We start from the raw sequence: 20,336 nt of genomic DNA, 5'->3' as shown, positions 1-20,336 counted from the left end.
AAATAATACAATCAGTTGCTGCCTCCATGCAGTAATTAACAAATTAAAAACTAACAAGCTCAATATCTGAGAAATTAGTGAAAAAGAGCCAGTCAGCTTGCTTCAACTTCCACCATGACACACATGTTGGGTGGCAGCAATTGTGATCAATCTTCCTAAATACAATGAGAAAATGATCATTGCCCTGTGGGTCATGGTTAACCCTCAAACAAAAATGAGAAAAAGTGAAAGTAAACAAATAGATCAATAGCAGTAAAAGACTGACCAGGTGAATGAAAATAGGTAAATTAACCAGTACTGAATAGAAAATGTTGTGATTTGAGGACACGTTTCACAGAACAATCCCTCCCATCAATATCAGCATCATCCCAAAGGTGACTTCATACATTAAAATCTCCCAAGATGAAGAAGGGAGAAGTAGCTGGTCTATTGATTGTAAGTCTCTATTGGTGAAAGGTGAAGAGATCATACAGTGATGATATGAACCACAGAGATACTGATGGGTACAGCTTTCAAGGGTGTATTCAGTGGCACAGACATGATGGGAATATACAGGTCAATCCATTAACTTGTTCATCACACAACCTACCATTCCTGTAGAGAGAAAACTGCAGGTCATAGCAATGTTTCTTGTATGAAGAGAAATATAGGATGGTAGGAATCAATCAATGCCTTAATGTTATCTAAACTAGAACGAAAATCTCGACAGTTTCACTGTCAAAGTGACCATTTTATTTTGGAGGACTCTTTTGTTTGCAGTCATGATGTTTTTCTTTAGAAATTTCCATGGATCCATGCTGAGCTGATCTCTGTGACAAGATTTTAGAGATTGGGTGCATGATCAAATAATGGTTCTGCACCTCAGAGCCAAGGAAAGGGACCCAAGGAGTCACAGAATGTGAAAGCAGGGACAGAAACAGGAGTAGACACAGATTTGTCAACTCTTGCATCCACAAAAGGCAAAATACTCTTGACATGAAGAGAAAAAGGCTCTGCTAGTGGCACAGATAGATCTGTCTGCACTTTTACTGAAGCAATGGAAGACAGCAGCTGCTGCAAATGTCTGAGATGACCCAGGGGACATCAACTTCTGGACCTCAAGATAATAGATATTATTCACAATACATAAATGTTGTAGGTTGTTACATACATACATATATCATTACCCATTGTTATATACTACGTTACCTTATAGAAATCTCTAGCATCACAAATGACTTCAGTAACCTTCTTGGGTTAGTGTCTAAAGCAATGTCAAGGCAGCAAGGGTTATTATCATCTAAAAGTCATCTAACTTATTTCTTTCACAGCATCATAAAATAAATAATCAGTGGCAGAATTTCACCTAAAATTCTTGTCAGTCAGGTTTAATACTCCTGCTGTTACTATTACATGTCAGTTACACTTAGAGGAAACAACTCTTTCACTGCATGGAGAATCAGCATACATTCTTAGCACACAAAGAAGAACATAAAGATAACCAGGTGGAATGTTCTGTAGAATTCTCAATACTCTGCTAAACCAGGTGAGTAATTTCTTTAAAACATTTACATTAGAAAATTAATTTGCTAGTTTGGAAAGCAATGCCCTTTCACCTACTGATTGTTGTAGCTTATGAAATATACCAAGCAGCTGTTATTTGATGTTTAGCAGAGATCCGGTTTGGTGAAATTATACTTAATAGCTGAAAATGCAAAGATTACTAAGCTATTTTAGTCTTACTTAACTTACAATCAATAAACCATTCTAACTTTATTATAATCAAGTAGAAATTAGACAGTGTAGTGCGTACATCGAATTGTGAATATCACTTAGTTAGGAAAGCAAGGTTTCTACTTCCATTCAGTTAGTGATTCTACAATCAGTACCTGTTCTTGCTTATGATAATCAGCTAGTCCAGCAAAAGTGACAAGGAAGTCAGTGCAAATGTAATGACCAACTCTCAGAGCAGTCTCTTCCCCTCTAACTTCAGCATTGCCTCATCATAGCCAGCTAAATCAGTAACTTCAGTTCTTTCCTCTTTATCTAGTGAGTTGGTATGACTTGCAACATTATCCTCATCTTCTTGGTCTTTATCTCATACTTCTATTCAAACCAGTGCACATGATGTTCATCTGTGATCTATGGATGCAGCTTATCAACATGTTCTAGGCACATTCATGCACCTCACATCTAGTGTAATTTATACATCAATAGACCAATCTGTAAAAGTCCAAGCTATGGATCTGTCCAGCTGTATTACAGATGCTAACACATACCACAGACAGATTAAATCTTTACATTTGTACATCTGTTCCATTAACATCTTGCTGTAGCTTTTTTTTTTTACATTTTAGTGGCTTTTCCTAGTTATTGACAAGTGATATGGTGCACATTAATTAAATTACTACAAATCTCAATTATTCCCAATGTACCATTAGACATTGTGAGATATCTACTCTACAGGGAGGACCATACATTATGTAAAGAGTGAGCAGGATTTCCCAGCTGAACTCGATGTTCAGCAAACAGGCTGTAGACCTATTTTCAGTCACTTTGTACACAATCACAGCATATGTCAAGTGTTCATACCAGTCAGTTTGGTTGGAATTAATAAACAAAACAAGCATAAACTTGGTAGTATGCATTAATCATTTTTCTAAACCAACATTTTAAATAATTTGTTATGGGAGCAAACCTTTTAACTGTCTAGGGGCATGAGCCAATCCTTGTTAACAAAAGGGTGGTTCTCAGTGTTGATGGGATGTGCATCTGGGATGAGAAAACTTTGTAATATAATATAATATTTTCTCCTTGCTTGCCAGGTTGACAGACAGAGCTTACTAAAATTTATATATTTTTGTGAGAGTACAGATTTGCAACTTACTGAAATTCTTTATTTCCTACATGTGTCTACCATTTACATTGCATTATTATACTTTGTGTTTATTTTAACTTTGATTCTTAGTGTTATAGAGAAACAGGTACCCTGGTAAGAGAATAAATTAATCTCTCTCTTTCTCTATTTGGTATACAAGCACTTGTTAAAGTGTCAAACTAAACATGGTTTTTGTCCATAATAAAGAGCGTAAGAATTTACAAACTTATCTAGTCATTTTCTTTCAAAACAAAACCTATTTTTATACATACAAATATCAATGTTAGGCCTAACTTAATTATTAGCCCTGTTCCAGGCTGTTGTAATATTAATTTTGTTGATAAAATGTTAAAAGGTTATTGCTTTTAATATATTATACAACATTCTACATGTTCACAAGCACCGTGGTGAGTTTTGTGTTAAAGGGCTTAGTATTTTCTATCATATATCTTTGTTAAAACAGATTTTGCAATATGTCCTTGTAGCTGTGTGAAAAGCTTTTCCTTTTCTATGATAAAGATTAATTATATTAAGTGCAATTATATATTATGATTTTTATTTATAAAGAGTTGAAATGTATTGTAGTTTCTTCATTAAAGAGTTGTTTCATTCAGGTCAGATGAGAGTTGAATGTTTATTGGCTTTTAAAATTAAAATTCTTAGTTTGAGGGTAAAACTGAAGTAGAGGAAAGAGGAAGTTAATGTATAAAACACAGTATGCATTTCCACCTTTAATATACCAGTATTATGAGTTTATCATTTATTTAGTATATGCAGAATTTACATAATACATGGTCAATCTAGTCATTGAGTTAATGTTGTTTAAGCTATCTGTTCCTTGCTATTCCCTTGGAGTCATACTTAATCTACCCAGGGGAAAGGGGCATTACACACTGTGCAAGAAAGTCAACAGCTGCTGGTGTTTTTTAATGGTAGATCAGGAGGTATCTTGAGGTTACAGCTGTCCATCCATCATACTAAACAAGAATGACCAGTCACATGGGTAGTGCTACTCTGGAAAAATTGACATTACTTGCAAAGTGAACAACTCCATGTCAACAAGTCAAGTACACACATAATGTCATGTTTGTAGATAACTAAATATTGTTTCCTTGTACCTTACATTGTGTCCAGTTTTTTATTCTATTCTTATAAATGTGATTAGTCAAAAATTCAATATTACTTCATAAATAATATCTTGTAAAATATCCACTTATTAAGCAGACCTATGCAACTGCTCAAAGGTTAACTCATTTTAACCTGAATATAACACATTTGTAATAAGTAAGCAATATATTTGGTTAAAGCTACAATGGTGCTTTGTCTAAATAAAATAAACAAAATAAGAAGAATTATTGTGTTAGTTATATAACCAATGTCCAATAAGTAGCACATTCTTACTTATAAGTTGTGTATATGTCTCACCTAGATATGCCAGTAAAAGTAGATGTTGTGTTGTGTGTGAATTTAGTTGGTATGTATCTGAAGTTGAAAAAAAAACTTGAGTTATAGCAAAGCTACTAAGGCTGTCTAAGGTATTATGACATGACAGCAAATCTTATTCATTGGTAAGGAGTAGCTCACAAGTTGGTAACAGGTGATGCTGACCAGTTGTCTTTACTCTGGTAACCAGTTCAAAATTATGGACAGTGACAGATAATCTTGGTAGTTTTGACAGAGCTCAAAAACAAAGAAACAAATACAACATCCTCATGGCTGAAATGGTTGGTTGCAATGGGAATCAAATCTGTAATTCTTGAATCACAAGGTAACCACTTAGCTATTGTGGCTCAAAACTGAACAAACTTGAATTAATCTAAGAAATAATAATGAGAAATAATACTGGTAATATTACATTTACTTATACAGTAGGAACAATTGAAAACATATTAAGAAGGATTAATTAATATTATAATTTTTATGAAATGAATTAATTCAATAAAAATTTTGATTAATCATTAATATTTACATGACACTAATTGAAGTAATTAATACAAGTAATTAATTATATTGGTTAATAGTTATTTTTCACAGCCCTACTTAGTAAACAAGATAATTAAATTATAACACAATGTTAAGAATATCTTGCAGCAAATTTATACTTTTTAGAAGTATTTGTTATCAAAGTAATATATAAATATACAAACTAGTATTATTGCATAAATTTGTACAGGTAGTTATTTTTTCTAATAGCGTCGGGCTATCGTTTGCACCCACTGAGGGGAATCAAACCCCTGATTTTTGCACTGTAAATCAGTAGACTTGCCACTGTCACACCAGGGGACAACTTGTATAGTAAGTCTTAGTAGACTTATTTAAGTCTGTTCATGAGAATGAAACCTGCAGATTATTCTGTATGCACAATATAATCTTGCTCATGAATTTGTTAGATGTCTATACATTAGAATGAAAAACATCATTGGAATGTTGGAATTTCTAAAAAGAAATCATGATTAATGATACATATCATACATTACAAAACTGGCTAAATGCATTTTGAAAAACTAGCAGTTAAATGATCTTATGCTAAAATTTATCTTTTTCATATGCAGATCAGTATCTTCTTTACATAAACACATACATAAGAGAGAGAGATATGAATATGTAAAATACATCATAAATCATACTTTGGTAATCTTTACAACACATTATCGTAGTCCTGTCTCAACTACCATGCTTTCTACTATCAGCTGACTGCTGTCCTCGATGTATGGTTGATAGGTCCAAGATGACACAAAGAACATTAAAGTGTCTCGCTCATGCAAATGTGCTACCTCTTCTACAACACACTTCTTGACTTTCAGTTCTTTCTGGTACTGACAAAATAAATCTCGAGCACTTTGATCTGTTGATTAGAGAAATCTGCTAACTTGTTTCTAATTAAATAATGTTTCACAATATTGATGTTAAAAGAACAACAAAAAAACATAATTACCTGTGTTTTAATAATTTTAAGAATAATGAAACAAATTATTTCTTACCACAAAACTAACAGATGCTACCTAGGTCTGATTATTGGCACTGTATATTTGTTCAACATAAATTACCATCATAAAACATAAATCTTACATCTAGTTATATGTAAGAGCTTGTTTTAGTAAAACAAAATGACAAATAATAAATTCATATATTTAAAAAAAAACATGGAAATGTAAATTTGATAACTATTGGTTTTACAATGTATCCATAAAACTGTCCCCATTCAACGTGTGTTACAAGCAAATAACATACTGCTGTAGAGACATTTTGGTGACAAAGAAGGTTAAATTAAAAGACTGCCAAATGTTTGACATCATCTATAAATAAGTGTGCGATTATGCATGCAGATTTAATTAAAAAGGAAGTATCCAAATTATTATCAACTTGTTTGACATGCATTTAATTCTACATAAGTATAATAAACTGATGAAATAATACATTGAATTTTGTCACCTGTGTTCTTCTATCACACTTTTTTTTTTACAATTGGTATTTATAAAAGCAATAAAATAAAAACTATTACTTTTGGCAGCTTGCTGTTAATTTTTTTTTTAATTAGCTGAAGTAAAAGCTTTAACTCCCTAATGACACCAAGAAAGGCAAGGATCAAATGCTTTTAAACAGTAAAAGTATTATATGATTATACTGTGTTTTTACATATGAGCTTGCATTATTCTAGTTTAAAAACTTGCACTGTATTTTTCCCATTTGTTTTCACATAACAATGAATTAACAAATTAAACAGAGTTGATTGTGACATGTAACATACGTTTTGATTTGTGATGTAATTGTTAACTTTAGCCATACATTATTCAGAATTGCCAAAACAAATCTAAAGCTAAGCAGAAAAATATGAATGATCAGTGGTTGTATTTCTGTCACAAGCAGTGCTGAAATCCACAGAATAAATCTTACACATTGTATGCTTTCCATTTATTGTGGATGAGCAAGTCAATCAGCAATATACTGCAGATTTGAATGTTTGTAACACTTGTGTTTGACAACAATATCAGACTGGAACACTATCTGTGATCATTTTTTATAAGCTGGTGTTCTTACATGGAACTCTTCCCGAAACAAAAATAAAAAGGCAATACATTTTAAGCAGAAAAGTAGAGTTGTTAAATGTACTAACCTAAGTCAGTTATACAAAAAACACAAAAAGCCAACTGGAATTAAAAGAAAAAAATGATAAATTTATCAACAATAATCCCAAATTAAAGTCTTATTTACAAAAATAAAACTACACCAAAATGACATTAGTAACATGAAATTTTACTACCATAACTTTGCAAGTATTAGTAAAATTAGTAAAAATACTATTTCAACATGCTTATGAGAAATCTAGTGTATACAAAGATTTACACAAAGCATATGATGAAATAAGAAGAAAACTGTGTGAATATACTAGTTATGGAAGGGTGAAATTCATGACTATTTCAGTCATTACAAGAATATTGTGAAAATGTAAGTAACAAATAGGACATGAACTTCTATCATTGGAAAAGGATTATAGGAGATAAGAGCATTCACAGGAGCAAGGGAATGTTTTTTAGAAGAAAGTTTATTTAAATAATGTATTTAAAAAAAAGGATATTAGAAAATAATACTACTAGAAAATACTAGAAACTAGAAAATATAAGTTATGAAATCAGGTTTACATAAACAAGTCATAATCAGCCAGAACATTGCTTTCAAACTTCAAGGCAAATAGCATGCCCTCTGCAATAGGTTACCCCCCAGTTGGAATAAATTCTGTGGATATTCAGGATGGAAGAGCTACTAAACTGATACCAAGTATGGAAGAGTCCTTGCATAAAGATATTTTAACTTATTTTATCATATATTGTATGTGGTAGGTAATATTTTACACACAGTGAAGATATAAACCTATTTCCATTCAATGATGCATCTTTACAATATTCTTTTGCATAATGTAGTTTATTTATAATAAATGGATACAAGTCAAATAATATATTATCAAATGATACTTACAAAAATGTTGCACATTCCATGTTAAAAAAAGTGGAGTATCTGTTACTTCTGTGTTTTTATTTACTTCTTCAGAAATATTTTTATGTGTACTCTTCTGGATTTCTGTTAACCTGCACAAATTTTCCAACTGGTGAGTAATCTTTCCTAGTTTGGAGACAACTTCCTCCTAAAATAAATAAAACAAATTAAATAAGTATGTAATGAATTGCAAATCAAAACAAAATATCACTATATTTGATTTTACAGCTCTTACCATTTGTTGATGTGTTTCAAGTAAAAGGTCACAAAGGTCTTCAAGTCCAACAGGAAAATCTCCAGCTCCTTCAGAATTGGTTAGATATGTATCATAGGTATCTATATACTTTTCACCTCCACTGGATACAAAAGAGAAAGAAAGAAAAAACATGCTAAACAAAATACACTATATACACAATTTGTGAATATACCTTTGCATAGATGAATCATTGGAACATATTGTTTGTCATATAGGAAGTTTAAGTTTGAAACTCATTAATATTTCATTAAAGTTATGCTCATTTCATAAAGTTTAGTGCAACTATTTCTTGTCAGGTAACAACATTGACAGAGTGACTATTTTAGTATTACATTTTCTATCTTTAATATGTGGAAATTCATTTCTCCAATGTGTTAATTTAAATTTTATCTCTCCAACAAGTGTGATTTTGAGTTTTAAAACTTAACTTGAACAAAGTACTATACCTCCCTTTGTTCTTGTTAACAAAGAACAAATCCTTTATACAACTAAGATGAAATACTGTTTCAAGCTAAAAAGAAAAATGTAAAGCCCTTCATGTTTATAGCTTTTAAATGTTATAGTGTGTTATAAACAAATGCCACTGTCTGTTACCACAACAAAATATCCTCCTCTCAACAGGATCCTGAAACTGACTTGCTCAAACATATTTAAATCTCACATCAGGTACAAGGTTGAGTACAGTATACAAAAACAATTTTTAATAAAAAAATTAGGAAGTCATGTAACAAACACAGATGATATAGTTGTGGTGAAATAGAATGTTCCATAACTATATTTTGACATTGTTTGTTGAAATGTAGATAATGAGATGTCATAAAAAAACTGATGGCTTCTGTGAAAGGCATGTAACAGCCTTTCTAAACCCAAACTGTTTATACACTCATATTACAAAGATTTGAGGAAAGGGTTGGTTGGTTGATATAGTGTTTTATGGCACAAAGCAGTAGGCTATCTGCACCAAACGTCTGGTAAAAACGAAAAATAAGTTAAATGTCATAAAATACATAAAAGGAAACAAAGGTAAAACAAAACAGCATTGAAAAACAAAAGAAGCATAAAAACAATGTTAACACCTAGTCTACAACGTTAAGAGAGAAAGCAGAGTAAGAGAAGTTGTAAAGGACTCTCTCTACCATAATGATAATGATCACAACCAACCAGGAAGACTAACAGGTAAGTATAAGAACCACCGTCAGTCACCTAAAGTTGGCCTTTCCAGTCCAGGTTCTGGGTTATGTGTCATTATGGCCAGTATCAAAAAGTAATAAAAGTGTTAAAAGACATGTAGCAAAATTGTAATAACAACTTGCCAGGATGACTAACAGTTAGTTCAAAAGAATAGTTCAAACAGCAGCATTAGTCACTGAAGTTGGCCTTTCCAGTCCTGGTGTCGAGTTATTTAATGATATGGCCATTGTTCAATTTCAAATCGAACTAGAGAGATTGAGACTGTTAAAAGGGAACCATAATTAAAAGGTGTAATGAATAAATATCAAACACTTAAATGACATTAAAAAGGTTAATGGCCTTTCAAAAACTAAAAACTTTATCAAGGTGGATAGTGTCACCGTCACCAATAACACTGTCTAATGTTACGGACAAACCTTGGGACAGAACATGTTTAAAATAGCGCTGTCGTTGAGAGTCGTAATGATGGCAAGAGAGTAAAATGTGGCTTACAGTGATTTGAGTGTTACACAAACTACACACGGGTGTATCAGTTCCAGATTAAAAAAAACGATTAGTTAAAAAACTGACCAATGTGTAGTCTAGTCAGAACAACTTCCTCCTTCCAAACCTTATGGAAGCTAGACGGCCAAAGTCCTATATATGGTTTTATTTGGAAAAGCTAGTTGTCGTGTTGCTCACTCCAAGTTGACTGCCAACTGGCATGGAGCCGAGCCTTGAATACAGGACCATAGTCCATGTATGGAATAGGCACAGTGGTGATAGTGCCAGAGTAGATAGATTTAGCTGCCGTGTCTGCAAGCTCGTTCCCATGAATACCAACATGGCCTGGTATCCAGAAAAACTGGATAAAAGTAGATGTTAATGAGAAATAGGCCAGTTGGTTTTGAATATCGGCGAAAACAGGGTGTGAGCCAATGTGAAATGATTCCAGGACCAGTAGAGAACTAAGCGAGTCAGTATAAATAGTGCAGTTGGACTACTGCTTAGCTTCAATATGATTCAGGGCAAGAGATATGACATACAATTCAGCAGTGAACACAGAAGCTATAAAGGGGATTCTGCGTGCAACCACCAAACTGCAACAAATGATGGCAGAGCCTACAGAGTTATCTGATTTGGAACCATCTGTATAAATTGGAATGGAAAGATATTCAGTACATAAAAGATGGTACTCCAATTGGGAGTATCTGCTTTTCTCAGATGACTTAAAGAATGGTCACATTTGGGAACTGTAATAAGCCATGGTGGGATAGGCTGACCAGTGGATTCTGCAATATTATCCAAGGACAGACCCAATTCATCCAATTGCACCTGGATGCGAAAGCCTAAAGGAGCAATGGCAAATCATCTGTTCTGAAAATACATGGCCCACTGAGGAAGGAAAGCACATCCCCAGGTGGGATGCTTTGCTAAGGAACAATGTTTCAAAGAATATAGTAAAAACAGTTGCAAACAGCGAAGGTGCAGAAAAGGTTCATGAGATTCTATGTGTAAGCTTTGAACTGGGGAGGTTCGGAAAGCCCCAGTGCAGAGTCAAAATCATTGATGATGAATGGGGTCCAGCATCTTTAAGGTCAATGGTCAAGCAGAGCCATAGACCATTGATCCAGTCGAGTTTCGATCGAATAATAGCACAATGTATCTTTAACATAGAACATAGATCCACTCCCCAACTGGTGGTAGAGAGGACACAGAGGATGTTCAGTGTGCATTTGACCTGTAGCTGATTTACGTGTGGTATAAAGGTCAGCTTACGGTCAAAGATAAGCCCCAAGAGCTTGGTTTCAGGGACCATTGGCAGCAAAACTTTACCAATATGGAGTTCAGAATCAGGGTGAATACCCTGTTGGCAGCAAAAGTGCATGCAAACGGTTTTAGAGAGAGAGAAATTAAAGGCATTCACAGTGTTCCACTTCAGTATACGACTGAGGGCAGTTTGTAGTTGCCTCTCAATACATCTCATGTTCAATGACTGACACAAGATGCGAAAGTCGTCGACATAGAGCCCGTATGCAACAGTGAGAGGGAGTTGTTCAGTGATGGCATTAATCTTTATACTGAAAAGTGTGACACTCAAAACACAGCCCTAGGGACTCCAAGTTCCTGTAGAAAAGAACGGGAAAGTGTCAAACCCACACGAACTTGGAATCACCTGTCCATTAAAATTTTTTTAATAAACATGGGTAAATGGCTATGTAACCCATATATATGGAGGTCTCACAAAATGCCATATCTCCATGTTGTCATAAGCCTTCTCAATGTCAAAAAATATTGATACAAGATGTTGTCGTTTGAGAAAGGCTTCTCTGATTGATGTTTCAAGTTGAATTAGGTGGTCCGTGGTGGAGTGCTGTCATCTGATCCCACACTGAGTGGGTGAGAGGAGGTTATTTGATTCGAGGAACCAAACAAATTGAGCATTAACCATCCTCTCTAAGGTCTTACAGAGATAGCTCGTCAAAGCAACAGGACAGTAGTTTGAAGAAATCTTTCCCAGGCTTAGAGAAAGGTAGGATAATAGCCTGGTGCCAGGCATTAGGAAAAACATTCTCCTGCCAGATCCGGTTAAAAACAATTACAAGAATATCAAGAGAAGCAGGAGAGAGATAGTGCAGCATGTCATATTGTATATCATCAGGTCCAACCAATGTACTGCCAGACCAATGAAGGGCCATTTTCAGTTCCACCAGTGTAAACAGACAATTATAGTCAAAGAGACAATCAGTTCGAAAGGAAAGAGGTGACCGCTCTGCCTGAGTCTTGATGGCCAAGAAGATGGAGGAACAAGAAGAAGTGCTAGATACTCAGCAAAAGCTTTCACCTAGAGTATCGGCGATGCTCCGGACATCAGCTACCTCTTGGCCAGCAGAGAGTATGATCGAGAGGGTTCAGAATTGCAGTGCCAACTGACCTTTCAAACCCTGTCTCATATGACCTTGGAACTGGTGGTAGAATATATGCTAGTTGTGAATTTAATCCAAGATTCCTTCTGGCTTTAACATCTTATCCACCTGGCATGTGCAAGGGCCTGTTGGAAAGCAATGCGATTAGAAAGTGTGGGATATCTACAGAAAGTATCCCAGGCAGGATTCCACCACAGATGAGGATATCGTGGAAAATGTGTCAAGGTTTTAGGAATACACTGAGAAGCTGCTTGTATAATACAGTCAGTTGCCGCTGCCACACAGTCGTCTATTGATGGCTGACTGACTGGCAGGATCAAGTTCTGCGAGAGCAGTTAAAGAGGACCAGTCTGCCTGATCCAGCTTCCATCGGGGCCCACGGGTAGTGTGGCATTAGCCATGGCCAGTTTCTCTCAAAAGTATAGGAAAATGATCACTGCCAAGTGGATTATTGTCAACCCTCTATGAAAAATGGGAGAATAATGAAGGGGAACAAACCAAGATCAATAGAGGTAAAGGACTGATTAGGTGCATGAAAATAAGTGGAAGAACCAGTATTGAAAAGAGAAAGATTGTGATCAAAGAGCATATGCTCTACAGAGGGACCCCTCCTATCAATAACAGCACTTCCCCAGAGGAGATGATGTCCATTAAAGTCCCCTAGGATTAGAAAGGGAGATGGCAACTGTTCAAAGAAAGCACCAAGGTCTTGATCATATGTCTCTCCAGGGGACAGGTAGAGAGAACAAACAGTGATGGTATGACCCACGGAAACAGAAATGGCTATGGCCTCCAAGGGTGTGTTGAGTGACAAAAACAGGGTATATCCCCAATTGCCTCTGAATGCAAGAGGAGTTCACTGTGTTGGGAAGTGGATGTTTCAACCAATATGTCTCCAGATCAAAGCTTCTTTACTGACTCTGGAGAGCCAGCAAGACACTCTGGTCCCTTCTGAATAAAAAAGGGGGACATTTGCCCTAAAGGTTTTTCTGAAAGAGAATGTAATATAAGAAAATGAGGTATGTGTGTTACAAATGTTGAAGATTGCTGCTCAGTCTTCAAGACGTGGTCGTTTACCTATTGACTGTTTTTTCACTATTTTATTTAAATTTTTTGTAGGAAGATCCATAGGAAAAAAGGAACATTTCGGTACCCACTGACCCCACCCACCATGGAGCCCTACGAGGGGACGCACTACAATGTCATGCTAGGACCTTACAGCAATGCCAGGGTTTCGCGAGCACTATACCCAAACACCAGCATCAGACACAATGTCCACAACACCCGTTGAGAACTTCCAACACTGATACTTGGTTGACTCTAACCCAAGTGGACCAGCCAATTGACTCAAGGGGGCTACCCAAAGGCTGCCTGTCTACAGGAATTCAAGACCAAAGTGGTGTGTTAGGGTTGGACCTCTTAACCACCAGGATCCTCTCCTCCCTTTCATGGGTCATCACACACGGCAAACACATGGGTGGATGTTTAGATCACAAAGGAGGTAAACTAAATGAACGGAACCTTCCCTGGGAGGTCCCCTCAATACTTACAGGAATCCACACCGAGGAGCTCAACTGTTGAAATATGTATCCTATTCCTGAAGCAAAGTGTTCATGAAGAGATGGAAGTCTGGACAAGGTGGCAGTAAAGAAGCCCATATCTCAGTAGTGTCTTGACATAACCTCTTGAAATTGATGAATGATCCCAACTATGAAAACTGAGAAACCTGTGCATTAATATTTATTAACCCTTATGCTCTTGTTCCAAAGGTATAAGTGGCTCTAGTGATGCCCATATTCCTAGAAGAGAAAGAACTATCTGTGCAGAGGTAGAAGAGATGAGTAAGAGTCAGATTTCTTATTCCATAATGTTGAGCTGGATGTAAGTCAGCTAAGCCTAATTGAGAGAGCAGATGAAAAAATACCCTGATGATGACATATTGAACTGGAGCAAGAGTAGATGTGTCAGCCCTGAGAATGAGTCTGTGTTGGTTGTTTCTAAAAGTAAAATCGGGATATGATATTCTGACAATTGATGAAATGTTGCCAACAGTAACCAGTTGTCTATGGAATTGTATAACACAGTGTTATGAAATGGAGGTGATGAGAAAATTTTGTATGATACAGCAGAACCTATGTGAAGCTGATGCAAGTCTAAAGATAAAAACATGGAACTGCAGAATCTAACCTTTGTGCACAAAAAACACTAATAGTGGCGGAATGCCACCACTTTAGTAATGTGCAGATAGGAGCTGACTACAGCAAACCCAGTAAAAAATGTCAACTCAAATTGAGGAATGAGTAACTTATGAAAAGTGAAGAATCCAAACACTTATATAGATGAGAAAGTTCAATGATTGGGCACCAATCTCCTACCTTCTAAAACCCAACAACTGACAATAATAAAACCTTGGAAGAACTGGTATAATTCTCTCACTCACCCCAGACAAATGAAACTCTGATAGCCCTAGAACTAAGTTCCAAATCCTGAGGACCTACAGGAAGTAGAAACACTACAGTTTGGGTGGATAACAGTGAGGACGTGAAACAAATGACTAATCCTGACTCAAGGGCTTGTAGTGGTCCTGAATCTGTGGTTAAAGTGACCACACATCCAGAAATTCTCAGTGTCCAGCTCACACAGACCCTGAAGACATGCAACCACTGGGAGTAATATAACATAATAGCTGAACCCTTGGATATAGGCAGAATCTATTCTGAGTTCTAGTGTACTGTGGCTGATGTTGAGGGTTGGGATCCATGAAAAGAGTGGAATTATAACCCCCTGTAGGAGCTGATGAAAACTGAAATGCTAACAATAATTCCAGCTCTTCAATGATGTTGGGGATCCTGAGAGTATTCCAAGAGGGAAACAAAATGTTGGATTTTAGAGTTTTAAGTCCATATTCTTAGCCTTTCCCATCAGGGGACATTGATCTATTCAGGTCACCTATACACTTTACCTTTGAATTCTGAAATATGAGGAGTGGATGGATTACTTGCCAGCCTGAAAATGTTTCTAACTGGTGGTGATAGGATAAATCACAAAATTCTAACATAAACTACAATTTGTGGGATGGAGAAAAAACTAAAAATTTGCTCCTAGACCTTTCAGCCATCAAATAAGGTAAAACCTCAAAAAGAACCAGGGAAAAACCCAAAACATCACACTCTCAATGAACTAACCAAAGAAAACAATTCAAAAGCAACTTATCACAAGGAACATCCTTTTTTGCTTTATATGTTAAAGACTTTGTTGATTACTACTGACTTACATTTGGTGAAGTAAGTGTGTTTTGTTAGAGAAAAGCAATGTTGGGGCATCTATTGTGTTGTCCACTATCAGGAACCAAACCCTGGATTTTAAGCATTGCAAATCCATAAACTCACCACTGTACCACAGTGTACAACAGAATAAGAAAAAAGGCACAAGAAAAAGCAAATCTGAATTCTTTCTGGAATGTTGCAGATCTTCCTCAGTTTAAGCCCCATGAACCCCCAGAGGAACATCAGAGAGCCAAACACATCTCCATTTCACTATGAATAAGATCATTTACAATCTCAACCAGAAGTTGAAGAAAAGTGCCTGGCTTCATTTGGGTTATTAGGTTGACTATGTCAGTGTGTGTATTCTGAACCAATTTTATCATCCCATAAGTGGACATAGTTTTCAAATCGCAGCTTTTTTTTTTGGTTAATGTAAATGAATCACAGCCTTTTTGTTTCAGTTTTTGCATACATTGTGATTATAGTTATGGGGGTGCAAGAGGGCCATAATACCTCATAAGTGTAGTGGATGTTGGTATGATTTAAAAAAAAAATATTCATCAAATGCCACACTTTGTGGTGTAAGCAGTCACGTCCCTCATCTTTCCAGATCCCAGACACTTGTGATTATATCACTCACCCTCTCTTTGTGTTGTCAAATTGTTTAATTGTTCAGGATATTCTTTTGCTGTCTATCTCTACTTTTTTCCCCACACATTTCTCAGTTGTTACTAATTATTCCATACTCTTTCACATCATGACCAAAGAATGCTGTTTGTCTTTTCCATACTTTTGTTATTTTTGATTTTGCTTGTTGTGCGAGATAACATAGCCTAGAACTAAGTGCATAAAATTTATCATGAAAGTGAAAATATCAATCCAATTTTATCTTCAAATCATTTTTGAATTAAGGTATTTTCTGTTATACCTCCAATGTTTTAGAAGAAAAAACAGCAACAAATCTCTTTAATCAACAAAAACTCTAAATTCAGAAATCAACAAACATTTTTTTTCCAGTTTTGTTGTTTACACATTTCATTTTATATTTTCAATACACAGACTAAAAACAATATCATAAAAGCCATTGTTGGAATACACTGTTACCAAAAGGCACTGGATTTTCTATGTATTGAAAGTTGTTAATATAACTGGTATACTACAGGTTACACTATTGGATAGTGGTACTTGCCTCATTATTTTTGATGGACAATATTTCTATAATAAAAAAAAATTATCCGTTTACCTGCATTTCTGTTTGTAATTTAAGGAACCACTTCTTTTCTATGTTTTTTTTTTTTTTTTTTGTTAGCCTGCCGAATTAAAGATATGAGCATGCATGCACAGACATGGATAGGATAGGTGCATACCCTCAGCTTCCATTTAGTATGGTATAAAATTTCAAGTTGCTAGATTCTTTCCTTTTAAAACTATGGCAGTCAAACACACACACACACACACATTTTTTTATTATTATAGATTCACTTCCAATAACAAAATATAATTAAAATTCAATAACCTCTTTCTTCTTTTGTGGGAATATTAACATTCCAAAAGCAGTTGATTATTAAAAATTATTATTTATCTAGTTTTTATCCCAAGTGTTTTCCATGTGTCATTTATATAAAATTAAATATTTTACTTCTAAATAATTCAAAACTGCATTCTTAGTGAATTACTGCTGTTCATACATAAAACATAATTAAGGTTTACTTAATGTGTGTATAGTAACTTTTTTATACTCTACAAAGCTGCCATGTCACTTTTTAAAAAATAAAACAGACATAATATATCACAGTGCATTTCCTGTAAAATTAAGGTGAAATGGACAGCAACTGCCTAGTTAAGTGTTGACACCTTGATATAAGGTGTTGAAACAATCATTTAAACAAGTAGCAAAGATGGAAAAAGAATGACATTTCGAAAGACTTCTATCTTCTGCCTTTAAATCACAAAAAATGTGTATTCTTACTTTGATCTGGTATACCTCATACACACAATCTTCAAATGACTAGAGTATTATCTGATTTTTATTTCAATACATTCAAAATTCCAGCTTGACAGATAAATGATATTACAGATTTTGAAAATTCTTTAAAAAATCAATTTAAATTATGCAAACAAATAGTCAATTTTATTTTTTTTTTTTTATTTAATAATATTCAAATTTTGAGCTTCTCATATTAGCATTTTTACCTTAAAATTTATATAATTATCCAGACACACACACACTGCTCATGAAATCTCTCAAGATTTAATGTAATTTTAATTTTTTAAGCTACTGTCAACTCTTAAAAACTATGAAATAGAAAAACTGAGAGTAAAATACACTTCCTTAACCCATAGAACTTGCATTGAAAGAAATAAAACAATAAAGCTTTAATATGATACTTACATAAACTGTATTTTTGAGTTAGCAATCTTTTTTAGAATTTCTATTCCTGTACAATTTAAACAATTCCATTTCTGAATGAGATTGTATATATCAGCACAGCTATCCTTCACTTTTCTTGGAGTTCCAGTAAGATTTGCAATACAAGATGGAGATCTTCCAACTGTATAAATGTAATTCTATCAGTATTTAATACTGAACCACCCTAAATAAAGAATGTACTGTGGTCCTATACACACACGTTTAAATTGAGCTTGGATTACAATGTCCAAATCTAGTTAATTGTTTTTAATATGTGTATGTTCATTAGTAAGATTATTTTTTTTAATAGTACATCATGCAATTTTATGGTATAATGTGGTCTATACATTATAACACACATCAAAGATCCAGTAACAGTACATACAGATTTACTTTCTGTTAATTTCAGTCTTTGCTGATGTTTATAACTCATGTTTATTTGGTCTGATATGATGATTGTTCAAACACAATTCACCTTAAACTATCATGCATATTTATGAATATTTACTGTGCAACAAAGAATAAAATAATGTTTTGCACCTATTAAATAAAAATATATTTTCTTACAGTTTCCTTACCTTGAACAACAGAAAAATCTAAACAGTTGTTACTACAGCTCAAGGTGTTTTTCTTGTAGGTTTTTTTTGACATTTTTCTTATTATTTTGTTTCAGGAAAATGCAGCATATTCACCTGAGAATGTTAAAGACATAAACAATCGAAAAAGTACATTACAAGAATGACACTGAGTTGTTGGAAAGGGTTTGGAGGAGGACGAATAGGATGATAACAAAGATTAAAAGATTGTCATAAAAGTATGTTAAAATCTGATACTGTTTACTCTTGAAAACAGAAGAATAAAAGGGGATCTGACTGAGGTTTTTAGACTGTTAAGTAAATTAACTATGTTAATGCATTTTCTTTTCTTATACTTAATGAAAAGTATGTTCAGATTACAGACATAAATATAAACTTTGGCGGAGTAAATCATCTCGAATCAAGACATTTTTCTAACAGTAACAGGGTGGTTGGCCTTTAGGATGGGATGTCTTCGGCTTCAAATGTGATAGAAACATAAATTTAAGAAGGATTAATGGAAGGTTGGATAAGTAGTTGAATGATTTTCTAAATCTTAACTTTCACTTCTTAAGACTATAACTTACAAATTACAGTTAGTGAGTTGCACAAGATAACTATAGTATTATGATTAATAGTACGTGCTGTATTTTTGATGTCGTAGATAAACCATTACCCATACGAATGTTATCTTAGTATTTACCTGTTGACTTCAGTAGGTTATGTTCTAGTATAAAAATTACAGAAATGCTTTAAACGTATTTGGCCATCTATATATAAAAACAAAATATAAAAATAAGCTATATTAACACAAGATATAAATTCGAAAACTATTGACTCATTTCACCTCATCTACGACAGTGCAATTTACATGCTTGCTATTATGCTTTGTCTCTGCTGACATCTGTTGAGCGACAATATTGTTATTATTTATTATATATTTAAAAAATCATAAAGCATTTTGAATCTGTTGGTTTTTAAGCAAAAAGTTACACATTAATCTGTTAATACTATATTAACAAGGGGATTGAACCTAAAATCTAAAAATTAGAAGTTTTTAAGCTTTCCACTGTGTCACTGAAGGTATCTCCGAAAAGTAAACCAAGACCTTTCAAAGCAAAATCAAATTGTAAAATGTTTCAAGCTACGTGTTTTCATGTTACCATTACTAATCGCAATTATGAAACTATTTTAATTCAATTCAGGTATTTTTTCTCATTCTTCATTTCTGTACGACCAAATGTGTTATGATATATAAAAAATTACTCGAAAACTTTTGAACTGTTATACATCACTTTAAAAACAGTTTAAAAGTTTTTAACGAATATTTCTGCTAAGTTGACAGCATTGTGGAGTAATTTTACTTCATTTCAGTTTTTTTTCTCATCCATTTTTCTGTACCACCAATTGTGGGATTATCTATAAAAAGTACTCGGAAAGGTTATAAATTTTATACATCACTTTACAAAACGGTTTAAAGTTTTTTTAAAAATATTTTTGCTAAGTTGGCTGCATTGATTTTGAGGCTGTTAAAAAGAAATTATGAAGTTTAAATAACGATAAGGTCCCTGAACTAGATAATATTTCCCAAAGGGTTTTAAAGGAGGTTAAGGATTGGATATGTCAGCCATTGCTACTATTTTTTGTTCGTTCTTAAATAGTGGAGTAGGTACTAAAGTATTGGAAGTTAGCTAATGCCACTCACCTTCTACAGAGATGATAAAAATTGTTCCAATAATTATCGGCCTATCAGTCTTACATCTGTTGTGCGAAATATTTTTGGAAAGTATAATAAAAGATGCTTTGCAGAGCCATTAATTTTTTACAATATTATTTGATAGTCAACATGGTTTTATTAAAGGAAAATTTTACTTTACAAATAT

At 34.1% G+C, this 20,336-nt stretch overlaps 1 protein-coding gene across 2 annotated transcripts; it reads right to left on the bottom strand.

Moving 5' to 3' along the window:
* Window positions 1–3,579: 3,579 nt before the first annotated feature.
* LOC143222766 (cyclin-dependent kinase 2-interacting protein) lies at window positions 3,580–19,353 on the bottom strand. Of its 2 annotated transcripts, none has more exons than XM_076449721.1 (7): window positions 19,157–19,353; window positions 18,457–18,570; window positions 17,861–18,020; window positions 8,085–8,205; window positions 7,832–7,997; window positions 5,485–5,702; window positions 3,580–3,871 (listed from the first exon to the last, which is right to left on the bottom strand). In XM_076449721.1, the coding sequence occupies exons 2-6, from the start codon at window positions 18,527–18,529 to the stop codon at window positions 5,506–5,508; spliced, it is 717 nt and encodes a 238-aa protein (XP_076305836.1). In that variant the 5' UTR covers window positions 18,530–18,570; window positions 19,157–19,353; the 3' UTR covers window positions 3,580–3,871; window positions 5,485–5,505. The 2 variants fall into 2 exon arrangements, with proteins under 2 accessions (XP_076305836.1, XP_076305837.1); XM_076449722.1 differs by having other exon boundaries at window positions 3,580–3,866; window positions 19,157–19,352.
* Window positions 19,354–20,336: the final 983 nt, after the last annotated feature.

This window comes from Tachypleus tridentatus, chromosome 8, assembly GCF_004210375.1.
Source record: "Tachypleus tridentatus isolate NWPU-2018 chromosome 8, ASM421037v1, whole genome shotgun sequence".
Lineage (NCBI taxonomy): Eukaryota > Metazoa > Arthropoda > Merostomata > Xiphosura > Limulidae > Tachypleus > Tachypleus tridentatus.
The sequence above is the reverse complement of the archived record's forward strand: the minus strand, read 5'-3'. Positions and strand labels throughout refer to the sequence as shown.